This window comes from Heterocephalus glaber, unplaced genomic scaffold (assembly GCF_053883595.1).
Source record: "Heterocephalus glaber isolate CG9 unplaced genomic scaffold, H.glaber_assembly_v1.0 deba00001593, whole genome shotgun sequence".
NCBI lineage: Eukaryota > Metazoa > Chordata > Mammalia > Rodentia > Bathyergidae > Heterocephalus > Heterocephalus glaber.
Genome location: NW_028258368.1, coordinates 6,176,309 through 6,196,789, shown reverse-complemented (window position 1 = coordinate 6,196,789; position 20,481 = coordinate 6,176,309). Strand labels below are relative to the sequence as shown.

The 20,481-nt window shown below is 35.5% G+C and overlaps 2 protein-coding genes across 13 annotated transcripts in view; one reads left to right on the top strand and one right to left on the bottom strand.

The window, feature by feature from the left end:
• Positions 1–20,481, bottom strand: part of Lrp11 (LDL receptor related protein 11) — a 104,163-nt gene that overhangs the window by 4,446 nt on the left and 79,236 nt on the right. The window lies entirely within an intron of this gene.
• Pcmt1 (protein-L-isoaspartate (D-aspartate) O-methyltransferase) overlaps positions 1–20,481 on the top strand; it is a 57,255-nt gene that overhangs the window by 10,184 nt on the left and 26,590 nt on the right. For 9 of the 12 annotated variants that reach the window (XR_002386870.2, XR_015444076.1, XR_015444075.1 and 6 more), the window contains exons 2-4: positions 4,603–4,707; positions 5,901–5,932; positions 17,400–17,504. Coding sequence is in view for 6 of the 12 variants with exons in the window: in XM_004856889.4 (XP_004856946.1) it covers positions 4,603–4,707; positions 5,901–5,932; positions 17,400–17,504 (242 nt within the window). In the remaining 6 variants the exon portion in view is untranslated. The remainder of the gene's footprint in view (positions 1–4,602; positions 4,708–5,900; positions 5,933–17,399; positions 17,505–20,481) is intronic. The other 3 variants (XR_015444079.1, XM_087193583.1, XM_004856892.4) reach the window with 1 other exon arrangement.

Genomic DNA, 20,481 nt, shown 5'->3' with positions numbered 1-20,481 from the left:
ATTGCCTCAAGTTTGAGGCCAGTCTGGGCTACATAGTGAGTTCAAGGCCAGCCTGAACTACATATCAAGACTTTGTCTCAGAAACCAAACCAAACCAAACAACTGATGTGGATAATTGGAAGTTGTAGTGAGGTTGTTTAACCTGAAAACATAAGGCTGGCTGACCAGAAACTTCAATGTATATTTTGTGGCTCCAGAGAGCAGTATCAAGGGTTTATGTGAGTGAATTATAAAAAGGGAGATTTATTTCATCTCAATACATGGAAATTTCCTGGTAATCAGAGTGGTCTGAACGTGGAAAGGGCTTTTCTCTGAGCTAGCAAGAATTGTATTAGTGCTAGGCAATGTGGCACATGCCTGTAATCCTGACCTGGGCAATTTAGCAACTTAATGAGAACCTGACTCAAAAAACACAAAAGGGGCTGGGGATTTAGCTCAGTGGTTCCGCCACCTGCCTCGAAAGCGCAAGGTCCAAGTTCGATCCCTGGTACCCCCCCCCAAAAAAAGACCAAAACAAAAAACACAAAAAAATGGGCTGGAGATGTAGCTTAGTGGGAAGATCTTGGGTTCAGTCTCCAGGACCATGGGGGTGTGGGGTGCACTATTCTTTTATCATTGAATGGTCTTGGTATCCTTGGTGATGCACTTTTTTTTTGAAGGATGAGGGTGGTTCTGGGAATTCAATCCAGGGCCTTCACACTGAATTCCATTCCCATCTATTTTTGTTTGTTTGCTTTTTTTTTTTTTTTTTGAGACAGGGTCCCACTCAGTCACTAAGTGGCCCAGGCTGGGCTCCAACTTGTGATTCTTCTTCCTCAGCCTCTCAGAGTGCTGGGATTACAGGTGTGTACCCACTATGCCCACCAACCCACTGACTTTTAAGATTCTTCTCATAGTCAGTGCTGTGAATTTCTAAATCTCAGACTTTTGCTAAGTACTATAGTACTTTATTAATGTACTTCTTTCTGGGAGTGATTTTATTTGTCCTTCATCTGTTTTTCCTGCTTCCTGTCCCCCCGCCCCCCAACCCTTACCACCTTTGCTTTCTATGCCCATAGGTCTATAGCAGTAGAGAGGCTTGTTGCAATATGTTTTCTCTTTTTCTACTTACAGGTAATTTGAAGTCTGGGTATTCTTTGTCTCCTAGTAACGTAGTGGCATGGGTCATGTATGGTTTTGTTTGTGCCGCTTCTTTATCTTGGGTTTAGGTTTTTTTGAATAGCTGTGTGAAGAAATTCAGGTTCTCTTGGCCACTATTACCTTCCAGAGATTAAAAATCCACAGTTAATGAATAAATTAAATTAGTTTGCCTAAATATCTAAACTACTCAAGATGCTTTTATTGAAGTAGTCTCATTTTATAGTAGTCATTCATAGTATAGCAAATTAAGCAAAACATGTTTTAATAAACATTTGTTTCTGGATTGTTAAAGTGATGTTCATGTATTTAATCTTACAGATGTTAAGATGTGAGAGGACAGGAATTAGGCAATCTTGTTTATTATAATTCTATGCATGTAGCATTGTGTTTGATATGTCTTAAACAGAAAACAGAAGTAAATAAGAGCTTTATTGACTAATAACTCTGTGCAAGATACCATGACAGTTATTGAAATTTCATATTTATTCAAACTCAAAGAACTAGCTGTTGAGGCAGGGAAGTGATGTATATTATTGGCTTTACTTTACTTGAAAAATAAACTTCTCTTGGGCTCTATAATAGAATATCAGCCGGGTCTTTTTCCTGCCTCTGGGATTGCTCCTTTTTATCATTTTTGAAGATTCTACCTCCTTTTCTGTATCTCAAATGTTGGCTCTCATTTTTCTTATCTATGTGTTCTTCCCTGGACACTTTAAATTCACTATTACTTTAATTGCCATCTATATAAATAGAAACCTATATCTCTATCCTAAGCCCCAGATCCATGTGTTCATGTGTCATCTGACTTGTATCATCTGTGGCCCTTGAATGAATAAATTAACTTATTCTTTTCCCCCTTAACTCTGTTATTGCTCCAAGATTTCTTAAACCATTGAATGGCTTTTTCCTCTCAGCCATTAATTTCACAACCACCCCCAAATCCAGTCAATTAGTCCCCCCAGTACTGGGGATCGAACTCAGGACCTTGCGCTTACAAGGCAGGAGCGGTGCCACTGAGCTAAATTCCTATTAAATAGCTAAATACCTATTAAATATAACTCATATCCTGCTTTTCTCTATCCCAGGTGTCATCATTAAAGACCAGATTACCATTGCCTGCACTGTTACGGTGATTTCCAGTCTTGCTCTCTTCCAGTCTAGTCTCTATAGTGCAGCCAGTCATATTTCTAAAATACATCTGATGTTTTGCTTAATTTGCTATATTATGAATGACTATTTTAAAATGTGACTACCCCAGGAAACCCAGCAGAATGAATCCATTGGGCATGACAAATTAAACACAAAGGGGGAGAATCCAACAAAAAGAAAAAGTCATGACAAGGCTTTTAAAACTTTTGACTTCATCTCCCTAATGAGTGTATAATTCAGTCTTATTATTGTACTGATTAGTATTTTTCTGATTCTAGAATTGCACACCATTCCTTGTGCTATACTGGCTATTTATGATCTTATGTCTACATTTTAATTGGGTTGTCTATTAATGAGCTCTAAGAATTCTTTATATATTCTGTTCATAGGTTATATGCATTGTAAATATGGTCTGTTTAAGGACTACTTTTCATTTTAATGATGTCATTTAAAGTTCTAAATTTTGATGGAATCTCATTTATCAATTTTTTTCTTTTATACATCATGTTTTTGTATCCTAGGTAGTTCTTGCCTACCCTGAGTTCATAAATATTTTCCCTTATAATTTCTTCTTAAAGTTTTATACTTTTAGGCTTTCTTATTTAGGTTCATAGATCCCTTCAAGTTATTTTCGTGTATGGAAAAAAAGGGTTGAGCTTAATTTTTTATATATGGATACCAGGTGTTCTAGGGCCGCTTGCTGAAAACACTATCGCTTCCACGGCTCTTGAATCGAGTTTATATTCTATAAAATGCTAATGTTAAATAATCTTTCAAAACTCAGTGGACCATATATGTGTGGTTCTATTTCTAGATTCTCTGTTTTATTCCAATGATCTATATGTCTTTCCTTACACCAACCCTGCCTTGATTACTGTAGCTTTAGAAGAAGTCTTAAAATTGGGTGCTAAACGTCTTCCAACACTGTTTTTGTTTTTGTTTTTGGCTTTTCTGGGTCCTTTGTACTCCTACATAACTTTTAAATTTCAATATCCAGTTCTTCATTTATAGCAAGTATACACAGACCTGAATTTTTATATATACCTTGTGCTTTCTAATCCTGCTAAATTCAAGTACAAGTTCTAGGGGCTCCTAGAGATTTCTTAGTATTTTCTCTCTAGATGATCATTTCATCTACATATAAAGATTTTGCTTCTGCCATGCCAATCCTATCCTAGTTGTGTCATTTTATTGCCAGACTATTTTGGTTTAGACCTATGTTTCAAAGTCTAATGGACAGATGAAGAGTAGGCATATATGCCCTTGTTCCCCACTTTAGGGAGAAAGCATTGTATCGTCTCCATTCATAGAAGGAGTTTTTGTTGGAAGTATGGAGTACATGTCTTTGATCTGTTGAGAAGGTTCTGTTCTACTTCTAGTCTCCTGATAGCTTTTACCATGAACAGCTGTGGAATTTAGTCCAATACTCTTTCTCCAACTAGTGACAGGATCATATGGCTTTCTCCTTTCCTCTGTTAAAATGATGACTTTTGGGGGTGGATCTTCCAATGCTGAACCAACACTGCCATCCCTATAATAAAACCACTTTCTACATACTACCAGATCTGACTTCTAAGACTTTGCTTTGTTAAACAAATGTCTATCTATGTTCATGCATTTTTCTTCTATTATCTTTATCCAGTTTTAGGATTAGCACAATGTTGAGTTCCTAAAATGAGGGGAGAAGTGTTCCTTCTCTTTTCTGCTTTAAATATTTGATATAATTTATCAGTTAAAATGTTTATGAGCCTGCTGTTGTCATATAGGTAGGTTTTCAAGCTAGGAATATACTTTCTTTAATAGGTGCTATTCAAATTTTATATTTCCTCCAGAGTTAGTTTCATTAATTTGTCTTCTAAGTTCTTAGAAGTTGCCAAATTTATTTCAAAAAATATTTTTGTAATATGCTTTCTATATCCTTTTAAATTCTGTAAAATCTGTGATAATGTCTCCTAGATCTTAATATTGTAATTTAAAAAATGTATAACTGATATTGTGTAACAGGAAGAAAAGGTCTAAAAGAGCAGGGGAATTGGGAGGGGTAGGGGAAGGGAAAAAAGGGAAAGGAAAAAATATGAGAAGAGGGAAAAAATAGAAACAAGGTCTTTGCAAATAGGGAAGGGAGGGCAAGGGAAGGGGAAAAAAAATAAGAACCAAGAGACTCATGTAATGGTACAAGGTCCCAATGATGAATGTAACTGTATTTTATACCTAAAATGTACCAATAAAGTTAATGGGGAAAAAAAAGCTAATAAAATAAAATAAAATAAAATGTGACTACTTTGCTTAAAATATTTGCCTCATTCATTTCAGAAAATGGAATCATCAAGACAGATAAAGTATTTGAAGTGATGCTGGCTACAGACCGCTCCCACTATGCAAAATGTAACCCTTATATGGATTCTCCACAATCAATAGGTATGTATTTGATTTCTAAAAATGCTACATTTTTCATTTATTCTATAATGTTTATAATTTGAAAAGGACCAGAAGATAGTTATTTATCTATTATTACCCTGCTAATTTTGAATTTCATAATCCTAGATATAGTAATTTTAATAAAATATCTATTTATATTTTTTAAACCATGTATAATATGAATAAAGAGTATTAAATTTTTTCTTAATATTTCAGTGAAAAAAAGACTTTCAAAGAAAACTGATTGTTTTAGATGAATGTTAAATTTTTTCTGCAGGCCTTAATGTTGAGCTTGACATAGGCATTCATTTTTAAAAATCAATATTTTAAGAAAATAAAGCATAATTATTAGTGGCCTTTTGGCTTTACTTGCCCTGGTTTTGGGGCTTGTGTTTGTTTCTAGAAAGTTCCATGTTTAACTCCTTCTCCTGAAGCAGGTTTTGCTGAACTCTGCTGAGCCTTGGCAGTGGGCGCCTTTGAGGCTTAGAAGTGCCTCAGGATTCTGTCGGCCAGCTGCCATGCTGTCTTCTTTTGAAGCACTGTGACAGTCAGCAAGAAGATCCTGGGGAGCTTCTGAACCCCGAAGGCACCTGCTACCACCGCTCAGTGAAAATTGCTTCAGAGACAGAAGCAGGTAAATAAATTTTGAGGAAGTAATACTGGAAGAAAAGAGCTAAAAACTAAGAAAAATTGTGTGTGAATTAACGGTAAATGATGATACTTAGTAAATTGAAGGAGTTTATTAGTCACTTAAGCTACTTTGATTGTGTAGGTTTTTTTCCCCAAAGATGCCAGAAATATGAAACAGTTTAATTTTGCAAAGATTTTGTATACTAATTACATATGGAAGTCTGTTTTCTTTTTTATGAAGAAAAAAATAAGTTAAAAAACCCCTGCAAGTTCTAAACTTATTAAATAAAATCTTTCCTTATTTAGCTAATTATATATATACATAAGAAATTTTTAGAAATGATAGGACTAATTTACTAGATGAGCACATTAGTCATTAGCATGATTGTGTTTTCTAATTTTAATTGCTGTGTTTCAGTACTCTAACAAATTTTGTTTTGTTGAGATTATAAAAACCCCAAAATTGTGAAAAACAATGTATGGATGTTAGGAATGGAACTACTTGAAATATTCAGTATGTTTTTGCTGCTGAGTGTATCAGTAGTTCTCTTCTTGTTTTACAGGTTTCCAAGCAACAATCAGTGCTCCACATATGGTAAGTTAACATTTTTCTTTTAGTTACAAATGGATCACATTTTTCTTATAATAATTTTCTTCATGGAAGAAGGGTTAAAGTTTTATATATCAATTTTATAATCTATGAATTATGTAAATTGGTAATAAGCATCTTATTTTTTTAATACATGATATCTAGAAGGAATTCTTGTTAGGAATTGTGTTAAAACTTTGTGTTTAAAGGCAGAGTATGGTGGCGCACACCTGTAATCCCTGCACTCGGGAGGCTGAAGCAGGAGGATTGCTGCAAATTTGAGGCCAGCCTGGGCTACATAGTGAGTTCAAGGTCAGCCTGAACTACATGGCCAGAACCTGTCTCAAAAAAATGAAAAAACCAAAAAACTTGTATCTGTTAGTACCTATGACGTGTAAAATTTGAATATAACAGTTATTTAGTCATGAGTTAAGGGAAAGACTACTTTAAATAGTGCATTTGGGCGTGTTGTAGAAATTTCAAGTTGAATATTTCACATTTTATCTGGAAAAATCATTAGGGAATGGTTAAGTATAGCAACTATGAAGCTGCATAACCTTGAGTAGGATCTATTTGAAGTGATCTAGCACTTTTATTCTGCTGGGAATTTTCTTGGGTTTTAAATGTCAGCTGTTTGAATGAGTAGTCTGTTGGATTTTGGTGGAGAATACAATAGCTTTTTTGATTCTTTTTAATTATTTGGGTTGGAGAAGCTCTTTTTTCTTTTCTTTTCCTTTTTTTCCCTCTTTTGCAGTGTTATGGATTGAACCTGGGGCCTGGTACATATGAGGCAAGAGCTCTACCACTGAGCGACATCCCCTGGAAAAACTATTATTTAAACTTTATCCTAAATAAAACTTACATATGTGTTTATGGTGAACTGATAATAATGCTAAAAGAAAATGTAGGACTTATTTACAGAAATTGAATATAAATGGCTTTTTTTTTTTTTTTGGTACTGGGGATTGAACTTGGGACCTTGCACTTGAGAGGCAGGCGACAGAACCACTGAGCTAAATCCCCGGCCTCTATAAATGGCTTTTTAAAACATGACAGAAACACAGAAGAACCATAAAAAAATCCTGATATATTTTGCAACATTAAAATTTAGCACTTTTGTAGATAAAAAGTATTATGGGCTAAATTTAAAGAAAAATTGAGAAACGTATTTGTAATACATATGACAGCATAAGGAAAATTGCTGTACCCACACATACACACCCATATATGTGTATGTGTCCTTTAATAAGTAAAAAAATAAATAAATCAAACAAGAGTAAAGGACAAGACTGATAGCACACTGAAAAATAAGTACATAATGATGTTGATAGCTAAAATGTATCATCTTTAGTAAATTTCAAATTAGCACTACAGTGACATACCATTTGTCACATATTTGATTGTCATATTTAAAAGTTTGCTATTTTCAGTTGGGCGTGGTGGCTCATTCCTGTAATCTTAGCATTCAGGAGGCTGAGGCTGAAAGTTCGAGGCCAGACTGAGCTGCACAGTGAGTTCAAGGCCAGCTTGCATTACAAAGCGAGACCCTGTCTCAAAAAACCTAAAATAAATAAATAAATAAAGCTTGCTGCTTTATATTGGAAAAAGGAAGCTGGTAGTCACATAGCAGTAACTTTGGTTGGAGAGTAAGTTGAATGTGTTTGGAAGGCGATTTGCCAGTATTTATCAATATGTGAAATAAATAGATCTTAAACTTCCCAGTTTTAAGGTATTTATTCCATGATATACTTGCACAAGTGCAAAATGACTTATCTAAAGTTATTTGTTGACTCATTATTTATAATAGGGGAAAAAAGCAGTAATGGCTAATAGTTGAATAATAGTGGATTATTAATAAATTATAGTACAATCATAGTAGCTATTAAATAGGAAAGTTCTGCAAAAACAAATGTGGCAAGGTCTACAAGAAATATCTAGAGGGCAAAGAGTATTTAGTGTATTCTGTAATACACAAAGATCAAATATACACACACATATACATGTTACCCTATAGAAATGAAAACTAAAAATGATTTTTTAAATTTTTTATAAAAGATTTATAAAAATTAATTTTATTGGTACATTTTAGGTATACAATATAATGACATTCATCATTGGAAATCTAAAAATGATTTTTTCTAAGGCAGAAAATCAGGTAATTGGGAGCATGGGAGTGGAAATGAGGTCAGCTTTTCACACTATTCCCTTGATTTAATCAGTTTGTTATTTTTTCTTCTTTTATAAACCATGGAGTAGGAATGGTTTCTTTATGCATTACTATCAAAAGAAATGAATGATTGTTTGAAAGATTATAGTCTTAAGATCCTTTCAAAAAGTTTGAAGTGCTATTTATAACAAAAGATATATGTGGAACCATTCATCTGATCCTGAAAGTTATTTTGGAGAGCTGGTACCCAACTTGTTTGTGAAACTGACTGGAGTGGTGTGTTTTCAGGTATTAAGGGAATACTGTATGATTTTCCTTTCCCTCCTCTGAAATTTGGTTCTGGGTATCAAGTTCACTGCCAAACAAAACATGGTAGTTATTCCACAGCAAAGATATATTTAATTTTTTTAAATAACACCATTAAGATATAATTCACATACAGTATTAGAGAATTCATCCCTTTAAAGGATTAATTTTGTGATTTTTACTGTATTCAGAGTTGTGCAAACACCACCACTATTTACTTTAAAAACATTTTTATCACCTTCAAAAGAAACTCTGTAGCTGTTAGAAGTAGATTCTTATCCCTCATTCTTCCCAGGTATAGGCAACTACTAAGCCAGTTTTTCTTTTCCCCCCGGTACAGGGGATTGAACTCAGGACCTTGTGCTTTTGAGGCAGGTGTGGTGCCACTGAGCTAAGTCCCAGCCCCATAAACCAGTTTTTGTTTCTGTAGATTTGCCTATTTTGGACATTTCATATAAATGAAATCATATGATATATGGACCTTTTTTTTTTCTTTTTCTTTTTTGAGACAGGGTCTCGCTGTTCTGGCTAGCCTTAAAGTATGTGGCCCAGGCTGGCCTCAAACTTGCAGCAATCTTCTTGCCTCAGCCTGTCAAGGGCTGGGATTATAGGCGTGTACCAGCTTATATTTTCTTCATTTGATTGTTGGGTCTTTACATCTTGGGAGAAATGTCTCTTTCAATCTCTTACCCATTTCTAAACTGGGTTGTCTTTTTATTTTTGAAAAGGATAAATTTAAAATTTTAAAAATTGTGCTAAAATACATATAATTGTGGTAAAATACATATAACTTAGTCTATATGTTATAAAAAATATATAACATATACATAATACATAAAACAACTTTTTTTTTTTGAAGACAAGGTCTTGCTATGTAGTTCAGGCTGACCTTGAACTCACTATGTAGCCCAGTCTGGCCTGGAACTCGCAGTGATCCTCCTGCCTCAGCCTCCCAAGTGCTGGAACTACAGGCATGCACCACCATGCCTGGCTATTCTGTTTTCTTCCCCATGAATTTGACCACTCCAGGTATTTATATAAGTGGAAACACACAGTATTTGTCTTTTTGTTACTGGTTTATTTCAATTTGCATAATATCCCCAAGATTCATCTGTGTTATATCTTGTGTTAGAATTTTATTCCTAAAAGATGCACTATTATTTACAATTTCTGAGTAGCCTGTGATTCTTTTTTCTTTTTTGGTACTGAGGATTGAACTCGGGACCTTGTGCCTGCAAGGCAGACAGCGGAACCACTGAGCTAAATCCCTGGCCCTAGCCTGTGATTCTTAATAAAGAAAATCTTAGTGTGTAGTCAGTGTGTCAGTATGTATGTCTGTGTACATGTATATGCAAACAGCTTCTAAACAGGATGTGAGTCAGGATAAAATAGTAGTAATTATATTATGTGGATTAGCATTTTTTTTAATGGTGCTGGGAATTGAGCCCAGGAACTTGCACTTGCTAAGGAAGTGCTCTGGCACTGAGCTGTTCCCCAGCCCCACCCATTTGTAATCTTGTATCATTTATTGAATAGATCTTTACAATATTAAAGTAAAATAGAAAATGAGAGTGCAATGGGAAATGAATCTGCTTTTAATGAACCTTAAAATGATAGGCTTAGAAGTAGCTTCAACCTCTGGCTTATTTTCCAAAGCCTTAATTAAAAAAATAAAAAACTTTGGTATGGGAGGTGGACAAGAGACAAAAAGGTACGTGTTAAAATGTTGTCCTGGTAGCAGTGAGCACACCAAACACCAGATTTGGGGTCCTAAATACCTTTGCTTTCTACAATCCTGGAGCTTCTAGGAAAAGTGACTATCACAGACAGCGAGGAAGTACACAAAGGCTGATGTAGTAATGTCAGAGGCATAGGAGCAGGTGAGCCTCCAGGAGACTAAATTTAAGACAATTTGACAATCAAAAAGAATATTGAAGATCACAGATTTTAACATAATGAATGAAAAAACAAAAATCAATGAGTCTATAGATGAAAAAACAAAGTAGGGAAAAAAACCCAAACTATTCTTTTTGTTTGCTTTTGTTTTGTGTAGTACTGGAGATTGAACCCATGGCCTTCATGCTGAGCTACCTCCCTAGCTCTTCTTTGTTTTTATTTTGAGACAAGGTCTTGCTTAGTTGCTAAATTGCCCAGGTTAGGCTCAAATTTGTAATCCTCCTGGCCCAGCCTTCTAGAGTACTGGGATTACATGTCTATATCCCTATGCCCGGATATGTAAACTATTCTTTACAAAAACCCCTGGAAGGATACTATTTTATGTATGTGGAAAGAATATTAGAATTTTTTAAAATCACTCTTTTATAATCAGTATTTATAATCATCATAATTGAATTAAGCAAAGATCACCAGTGAGTCTAAAACCATTAAGGGAAAGACTCGAGGAACAAAAATATTCATGTAGTATTGGTTTATTACTCCACATATTCATAATTACAGAGAGAAAAATATGCCTTATATATAATACAATCTCTTGGTCACCATATTTCCTGAGTGGTTGAGCTTGTCATGTCTAGTAGCACAATGGCCCACCATTATGTGTTTTCTGATGTGAAGCAGCAGCAGGTGCTTAGCAAGAACTGTGTGGTGTTCTTGTTGGAAGTTTTGATCTGAATCTAAACCTAAGGAAATAGACACATGTAGAATGTGTAGTGTTATATGTGAAGACACAGGTTAGGACTTCTTAAAGGAGTCATTGTTCTTGGGCCGGGGATTTAGCTCAGTGGTTTTGCCGCCTGCTGCATAAGCGCAAGGACCTGAGTTTGATCCCTGGTACCAAAAAGAAAAAAGGAGTCATTGTTATGAAGAATAGAGCAAGTTGGTGGGTGGAGGAGAATAGGGAGAATATTTGAAATTGACAAATGAAATGCATAAATTTTGAATAGATTATGAAAAAACATTTGTGAAAACCATTTGGAGACAGATAAGGAAATTTGAGTGTGTTGTGGTATCGGATAATATTAAATTGATGATTTTTCTCTAATGTGATTGTGGGAATGTGGTTGAGAAGGAGAATGAGTTAGTGATTTTTATTTGTTAGTTTGATTATTTTTTGAGACAGGCTCTAGCTGTGTAGTTTAGACCATTCATTCTTGAACACACTATATAGCACATGCTGGCCTGGAACTTGTGGCAATCCTCCTGTCTGAGCCTCCCAAGTGCTAGGATTAGAGGTGTATGCCACTATGCCCGGTGAGAATGTCTTAGTTTTATTTAGGCAGATGCATACTAAAGTATGTAGGAGTGAAGTATCATGATATCTGCAGTCTATTTTCAGATGGTATGACATAGTAGAAGCAGTTGGTAAATTTATGTGAGAATAGCATAGTCATTGTATTTCCAGTTTTTCTGCGGGGTTGAAATTTTTCATAATTAAAAAAAATTCTTGCCAGGCATAGTGGTGCATACCTAGACTTCCAGCACTCAGGAGACAGAGGCAGGAGCGTCACCTCGAGTTTGAGGCCAGCCTGGGCTATGTAGTGAGTTCAAGGCTAGCCTGAACTACATAGTGAGACCCTGACTAAAAACAAAAACAAAAAATCTTTAAAAATTGTTAGTTTTTAGATTTAGAGATGAGCATGATTTATATAGAAGATGTTAACTGTAACAAATTTATGGAAGAAGCTTAAATTATGATTGAAGGCCTTCGCATTTTAAATCTGAATGGGACCTTTGATGACAATGTAGCAGCATAGCTTTCTTAAAAATAAAAAAAAAATAAGTAAATCTTGTATAAATAGAGTACTAGAAAAAAAACCCCAAAGTATTCTAGAATTTCTCGTGAAATTTTATTGATGTAATACTTTATTTTAGATTATGGATTTGGCACTTTATGATAAGACTTTTTTTGTTTTTGGTATCAGGGATTGAACTTGGGACCTTGCACTTGCGAGGCAGGTGCCTGAACCACTGAGCTAAACCCACTTTTATGATAAGTCCTATATTCTTTGTTTTCTAGATTCAAGAAAGGCAGGTATTAATAGAAGTTATTTTGTTTCTTTGATTACTTCCATTTTCTTATAGTGAAATGCTTTTATCTTATTGATTTAAATTATTAAACTTTCAGGAGATACCGAAAACATAACATTTTTCACTTCTTAATATTTTAGGGTAAATATGAAAGACTTTAATAACATATCTACAATGTCATTATGCCTAATAATTTCCTTAATATTATTTGGTAACTAGTCCTTAATATTATCTGATAACTTGTCAGATGCTTTAAACTTTTTTTTATAGTTAATATGCTTAAATCAGTATCCAAATAGGATGTTTTCCACCCTTTAACTTTCAGTCTATGGGTTTCATTTTGAATTAAGCGTGTTTCTTGTATGCACTATATTGTTGGATTTTGCTTCTTGACCCATTCTGCCAGTCTATTTCTTTTGATTGGTGAATTGAGACCATTAACATTGATGGTTATAACTGAAATATATTGACTTATCATTGTCATGACTTTTTCTTTTTGTTGGGTTCTCCCCCTTTCCATTTAATTTCTTGTCATGCCAGATGGGTTCATTCTGCTTGGCTTCTGGGGTTGTGATCCTCATTGTCTGTTCCTAGGATATTGTCTAAAATTTTTCGGAGTGCTGGTTTGGTATTCATGAAGTTCCTAAGGTGCTCTTTGTCATGAAAGTATCTTATTTCTCCATAAATTTTGAAAGATAGTTTTGCAGGGTACATCAATCTGTGTTGGAGGCTGTTTTCCTTTAGGGCTTGGAATGTGTCGCTCCAAGCTCTTCTTGCCTTGAAGGTTTGCACTGAGAAGTCTGCTGTGATTCTGATGGGCTTTCCTTTGTATGTGATTTGTTTCTTTTCTCTAACTGCTTGGAGAACTTTGTTCTTCTGTTGTGTTTCTGAAATCTTAACAATTATATGCCTATGTGTCGATTTATTTTGATCAAAGCTATTCGGAGTCCTATATGCCTCACTTATCTGTATGTCAAGTTCTTTTCCCCTGCTTGGGAAGTTTTCTGCCATTACTTCTGTGAAGAGTTTTTTTTATGTCATCTGCACCCTCTCCTGTTTCTTCCTTGACTCCAGTCAGTCTTATGTTATTCTTTTTTGCATCGTCTAGCAGCTGCTGGATTGATTTCTCGTGGTCCCTTACAATTTTGAAACAATTTTTCTTTTCCTGGTCACTAATTGCAATCTTATCTTCTTTATCTGAAATTCTGTCCTCACATTGGCTCATTCTGCTGTGTAGACTTTCAGTGGAGTTTTTGATCTCCTGGAAATCTATTTGCATCTGTTTTATGGATTCCATTTGTTTCCTTTGTTGGGATCCAATCATGTTCCTCAGCTCCTCTCTAGATGTATTAATCATGTCTTGCACTATGAGCACAATCTCTGCTGTTATCTGAGAAATTACTTCTGATTTCATTTTTTCCAGATCCTCTTTTGTTGCCAGTTCAGGGGGTCCAGGTGGTTGAGTATCAGAGTGTTCCATCTCATTTCCCTTTGGGGCTGCTGTAGGTGATCTGGAAGTCTGATTTTGAGACGTATTTACGTGTCTTCTCATTTTGACCTGGTAGGGGCAGAGTGTTGTTGGGGCCCACGCAGCTCACCTCCTCTGAGCTGGGAGTGGTGGGACAGCAGCTCAGAAGCTCTTTCCTCTGGGCTGGGAGCAGCAGGACAGAAGGCAGCCCAAAAGCCCCTACCTCTGCCTGGGCCGGGAATGGCGGGATGGACAGCAGCCTGGAAGCCCCTTCCTCTAAGCCCAGAGTGGTGGGACGGTGGCTCAGAAGCCCCTTCCTCTGGGCTAGGAGCAGCGGGATGGACAGCAGCCCAGAAGCCCCTTCCTCTAAGCTGGGAGCGGTAGGATGGTGGCTCAGAAGCCCCTACCTCTGGGCCGGGAGCGGCGGGACCAATGGTGGCCCAGAAGCCCCTTCTTCTGGGCCAGGAACAGTGGGACAGAACCCAAATAGGATGTATACATTGCATTCTTTTGGCCTTGTTTCAGTCTTCTTAGTTTCTTTTAATAGATAGACCCCTTTGTTCTTTTAAGTGAGATTTATTTATTATTATTATTATTTTTTGAGACAGAGTCTTGCTATGCAGTTCAAACTGACCTTGAACTCACCATGTAGCCTAGGCGGGCCTTGAACTCTCAAGCAATCCTCCTGCTTAAGCCTTCTGAGTGCTGGGATTACAACCATGTGTTACCATGTCTGGTGACATTTATTTATTGACAAAGTATTTTATTCTGTATAATTTCTCATATTCTCAATTTGGTTGATTGTTTCCTTGTGGTGTTTAACTAGTTGCTTTAGAAAATTTTTAAAAAACCGAATACTTCCTAGCTGCTTGTGACAGCTCACATAACTCCAGAACTTCTGGAGACTGAAGCCAGGGGTTTCCAAGATTGAGTCCCACATGGGCAACTTATTGGGATCCTGACTCAAAATAAAATAAAGTAACATAATGTAAAATAAAATAGCTGGAACGTTGCTCAGTATCAAGACTCTTAAGTTCAAGCCATGGTACTGAAAAAGGGAGGCAGAAAGAACATTTCCTAGATGTTTCATCACATCAGAAGGTCTATGATGCCTGACTATCCAATTTAGTGATCGGAGAAAATGGTCTTTAACATTTTTTCTATTGATGTAGTACAGTGCACAAATTAGTAGCGTACATACAGCTTGAATATTTCATGGGTATGTATGTGCAGCCACCACCTAGATCAAGATACAGTACAGTTGTATTACCTGGAGGGTTCCCTTATGCCCTTTTATAGTCAGCCCTTATGCCCAAAAGTAAATGACGTTTTGGCTTTTTATCACCTAGAATACTTTTGCAGGGTAGGAAATTTTCACTCTGTCCTTCATTTTGACATTGTCTATTTCTTTTAATTTTTTTTTTTTTTTTGGCACCGGGGTATCAAACTCGGGTCCTTGCGCTTGCGCAGCAGGCGGTGAAACGACTGAGCTAAATCCCCGGCCCTACATTGTCTATTTCTAATTATGATGGATGATGATGATGACCATTATTATTGGCAGTACTGGGGATTGAACTCGGGGCCTTTGTGCTGAGCTACATCCTCAGCCCTTTTTTTCTCTTGTTTTGAGACAGGGAGTCACTAAGTGTCCTAGGCCGGGCTTGAATTTATAATCCTCCTTCCAGAGTGCTGGGATTACAGGTGTGTGCCATCACTCCTGGGTGGATGCTCTTTACTTTTACCTACAAATAAGAACACTATCTTGCATAACCCATGTAAACTTATCAAAACCTGGAAATTAATATGTCTGTGACATCCAATCTACAGACCTTACTTAGATCTCCTCAGTTCTGATAATACACCTTAAGGGAAAGAAAATTGCAGATCATTTGATTGTTAGATTTTAGTTTTAATTTTCTTTTAAAGAAAGACTAGGGAATAGTTCATTAGTCTTAGCTTTAATGGGCTTGAAGATTTATGAATACAGATTAGTTACTTTATATAGTATCCCAAATTTGGGTTTGTTTCATGTTAGCTCATAATTCAATATGAGTTATGCATTTTTGCTGGAATGTCACAGAAGTTAATATATTTTATCAGAGACATGTGATGTCAGTGTGTCACAGTTTTGATATTGGCTTTGAACATTTAAGGTAGTGTCAACCAGGTTTCTTCATTGAAAAACTTCCTTCTGAACTCCATTGTTAAGTTACTTTTTTTCTTTTATTATTAGTAGGTATCTTGAGTAGTTTATGTAAATATCCTGTTGTTCTTCAAATATTAATCGGCTCATTTTAGTTGCATTTACAGTTTTTCCCTGAATCAGTTATTACTGAGATGGTTGCCCAAAGACTGTTTTAAAATTCATCATCTTTTCTATGTTAGTATTTGGGAAGTTTGCTTTTATTCTCCATGTATACATGTGTAGAGTATGTTTTTATTTATTACTGTGAACTTATGGATGTACATTTTTATCAACCAAATCTGTTAATACATGTATTTCTTGCTGCTGGATTTGAAGATTTTAAATAATGAAAACACAAGGGATTTAAAATCAGCTTTTGTGATAACATTAGTTCCAATCTCATATTTTGAAAAAGTATGAAAATGTAAGTTTGTAAAGAAGATAGAGTAGGGAAGGTTTAATTTCTTAGTCTAGTCCAAAGTATAACTAATAGGATTTTATAAGATTTTTATAATTATTATTTTATAGGTACACCTTATGAGATTGTCATCTTTGTTTCAGAAGATTGGAGCTAACTTAAATATCTCTCATTAGTGACATGTTATTAAAATACATCCATATAATATACTTTCCAGCCATACAAAAAAATGAACAAGCTATTTTAGTGTTGATATAAACGGTCCTTAAAAATGTACTAAATGAGAAAATGCATATGTATTTGATTGTATATGCATAGAGTAAATATTTTTTGAAGGAATCACAAGAAACTGGTAACATTGGTTGCCTTTAGGAAGTGAAGCTGGATGTTTGGGGATAGGAATGGGATGAGGACTATTCACTTTTATCCTTTTTGAAAAAATCTTTTGACTTTGAATTTTAATTAAATATATTTATTTATTTGGTACTAGAGATTAAGCCCAGGGCCTTTGTACTGAGCTACGTTCTTAGCCCTCCTTTTTTAAAAATTTTGAGACAAGGTCTTGTTAAGTTGTTAACTTGGCCAGGCTGGCCTTGAATTTGTGATCTTCCTGTTTTAGCCTCCCAGAGTGCTGGGATTACAGGTGTGTACCACCATGTCTGGCTTAATTAACATTTTAAAATTCACACACTGCATATCTAAAATTACTAAAATATTTTATATAAACGTAAGAATTATAATCAAATTTAAGATTATTCCAGTATAATTTCTATGTAAATATGAAGTGGATACAAGTATGTAGATAAAAAATATAGGATGTTTTCATTGTTTTAGTGCAAAATAATAGTAGAAAAATTGGTAAAAAGTTGGTAACTTTGTTTATATGTCATCGTGTATAAGAGTCTTAAATAAATGGATATTTGGTTTGTTTTCTTTCGGCAGCATGCATATGCACTAGAACTTTTATTTGATCAACTGCATGAAGGAGCTAAAGCTCTTGATGTAGGATCTGGAAGTGGAATCCTTACTGCATGTTTTGCACGTATGGTAAGGGCTTTATTTTTCATTCTAATCCTGGAAGAGATATATTATGTGATTTTCCTGTATTTTTTCACTAGTGGTTTTGATTTTTTAGTTTTATTCTATTAAGATAGCAATTGGACTATACATCACTTAGGATATTTTTGTTATTATTGTTGTTAATGACAGAACATTTAACCTGAACTGGTTGAGCTAGAAAGGATATAATAGAAAAGTCTGGGAGTATGTCTGGCTTCTTGGCTATATTTAGAAGATCAAACATTATTGACAATGAGTTTTTCTCTGGTTCTTGGTTTGCCTTTTTTTGCCCCACATGTTAGCTTCATTACCGGGCTTTACCCTTTGATCCCAAGATAGCAACCCATAGCTCTTCCAAGTTTTCATCTGGCAGAAAAGAAGAGTAAGCCTGATTTTCAGATACTCTTACAGGTTTATTAGGAATGAAGGTAGAGCTTCTTTGACATTAGAAAAAATGCTCTTAGAAAAAAACTGCTGTGTGTATTGTTCTTCAGTTTTCATGACCAGAGGCTTATCTGATTAACTATCCAGAATATGAGGCAGGGGTCCACTAAAGCACCATGGAGTAAATGTTCATCTGTGCTCAGATAATCAAATCAGGTTGGCTATGAGAAATCTTGTGCCTGGAGATTGGAAGGTTCTGGTCTAGTTGAGATATAAGGATCCATCTTGGACTAGAATCTACATAATGTCATAAATACATTATCAGCAACCCCACTAGAATGTGGAGATTTTGTCTTTATTTTTTTTTCATTGCTGTACTCTAAGCATCTAGAATAGTACCTTGTGCATAATGAGGTCTCATACCTGTTTTCAGATGTTTTGCTTGTTTTGTAGAGGTCAAGTCCTCACTATTAAGTATCAGATTATTTAAAAAAAAAAGAAATAGCATTTAATTAGTGACTTGTTCACTATACTTGACATGTTTGTGGTTTTACAGGAACGGTCACTTTTTAAATCATTAGATTTCTGAGTTATCTTTTTAACAAATATTAATGTTTTTCACATATTTACCATGTACTAATTGGTGCTTTAAGGCACTTTCCATGTATTCTATCATTTAAGTATCATATTCATTATGGGCCATGTACCTTTTTCCTTATAGCCAAGGAACCTGATTTATAGAATGAGAGCTTAGCTTGCTAAGATTACACAGTTCTAAGTAGATGATGAAACTTAGTTAGGAATCCTGGTAGTTTGACTTCAGAGCCTTCATTCTGTTAATTTTTTTTTATAGTTAATATTGATACCCAAGTCCTTTTTATATTTTAAATATATTTTTGTATTTTCCACCAACAGTAGTAGAACTGGATGTAGAATCCCTCCACATAAAAATTTTATGTGACATTTTTTTTTTGTATTCTTTTATTGGTACATTGTAGGTATACAACACAATTACATTTCTCATTGGGAATTGTACCTTTATATAATGCATCTTGGTTCTTATTTTTTCCCCATTCCTAGCCCTCCCTTCATGCCCTCCACCCTTCCCTATTTACAAAGACTTTATTTCCATTTTTTCCATTTCTCATCATTTTTTCCTTTCCCCTTTTTCCTTTCCCCTGCCCCTCCCACTACCCCTACCCCTTTGGACCTTTTCTTCCTGTTTTACATTATCGATTATTCATTCTACTCATTGGTACATTTTAGGTATACAATATAATGACATTCATCATTGGAAATTTGCACCTTTACATAGTCTCTCTTGGTTCTTATTTTTCACCCTTGCCCAGCCCTCCCTTCAACGCCTCCAGTCCTCCCTATTTACAAAGATTTTGTTCCTATTTTTCCATTTTCTCATATTAATTCCATTCCCTTCTATCCTTTCCCCTAGCCCTCCCACTTCCTTCCCCTTCGGCCCTTTTCTTCCTATTTCACATGACCTATTATACATTTAGTCCTTATTTAAACTTTCAGTTTCTCACACCAGAGAAACTATTCGGTATTTACACATGTGTGTCCTATTTATTTCACTTAAGAGTATTGCCTCAATGTGCATCCACTTAGCTATAAATATCTCTAATTTCTCATTTTTTATGGCTGAGTAGTACTCCATTTTATAAAAAACCCACATTTTCTTTATCCAGTCTCCAGTTGATGGGCATTTGGGCTGTTTCCAAGTTTTAGCTATTACAAACTGTGCTGCTATGAACCTGGGCGCACGTATATCACTGTGGTATGATTCTTTTAATTCTTTGGGGAAGATTCTCAGCAGTGGAATAGTGGGGTCAAATGGGACTTCCAGTCCTAGTACTTTGAGGTATCTCCATACTAATTTCCACAGTGCTTCCACCAGTCTACACTCCCACCAACAGGGCAGGCTTCCTCTTTCCCCACAGCCCCACCAGCATTTCTTATTGGTTGATTTCATGATAGCACCCATTCTTTCTGGAGTGAAGTAGAATCTCAGCGTTGTTTTCATTTGCATCTCTTGAATGACCAGTGATGTTGAACATTTTTTTCATGTATTTATTTGTTATTTCTACTTCTTTGTGTGAGAAATGTCTGTTCATTTCAGATGCCCATTTTTGGATTGGGTCTTTAAATTTGGGAGGTCTGATCTTTTTAAGTTCTTTATAGATTCGAGATAGTAGACCTTTGTCTGAGGAAGAGCAGGTGAAGATTTTTTCCCACATTGTGGATTGTCTCTTCACACTGCTGGTGGTTTCTCTTGCTGTGCAGAAGCTTTTTAATAGGAAGAGATCCCATTTGTTGATTGTTTGTGCTAGTTCACGGGCAACTGAGGTTTTGTTCATAAAATCTTTTCCTACACCGATGTCTTCAAGGGTTCTACCTAATCTCTGTTCCAACTGGTTCAGAGTTTCTATTTTAATATTTAGATCTTTAATCCATTTTGATTTTAGTTTAGTGCATGGTGAGAGATATAGGTCTAGTTTTAATCTTTGGCAAGTGGAAGCCCAATTTTTCCAGCACCATTTATTAAAGAGGCTATCTTTCCTCCAAT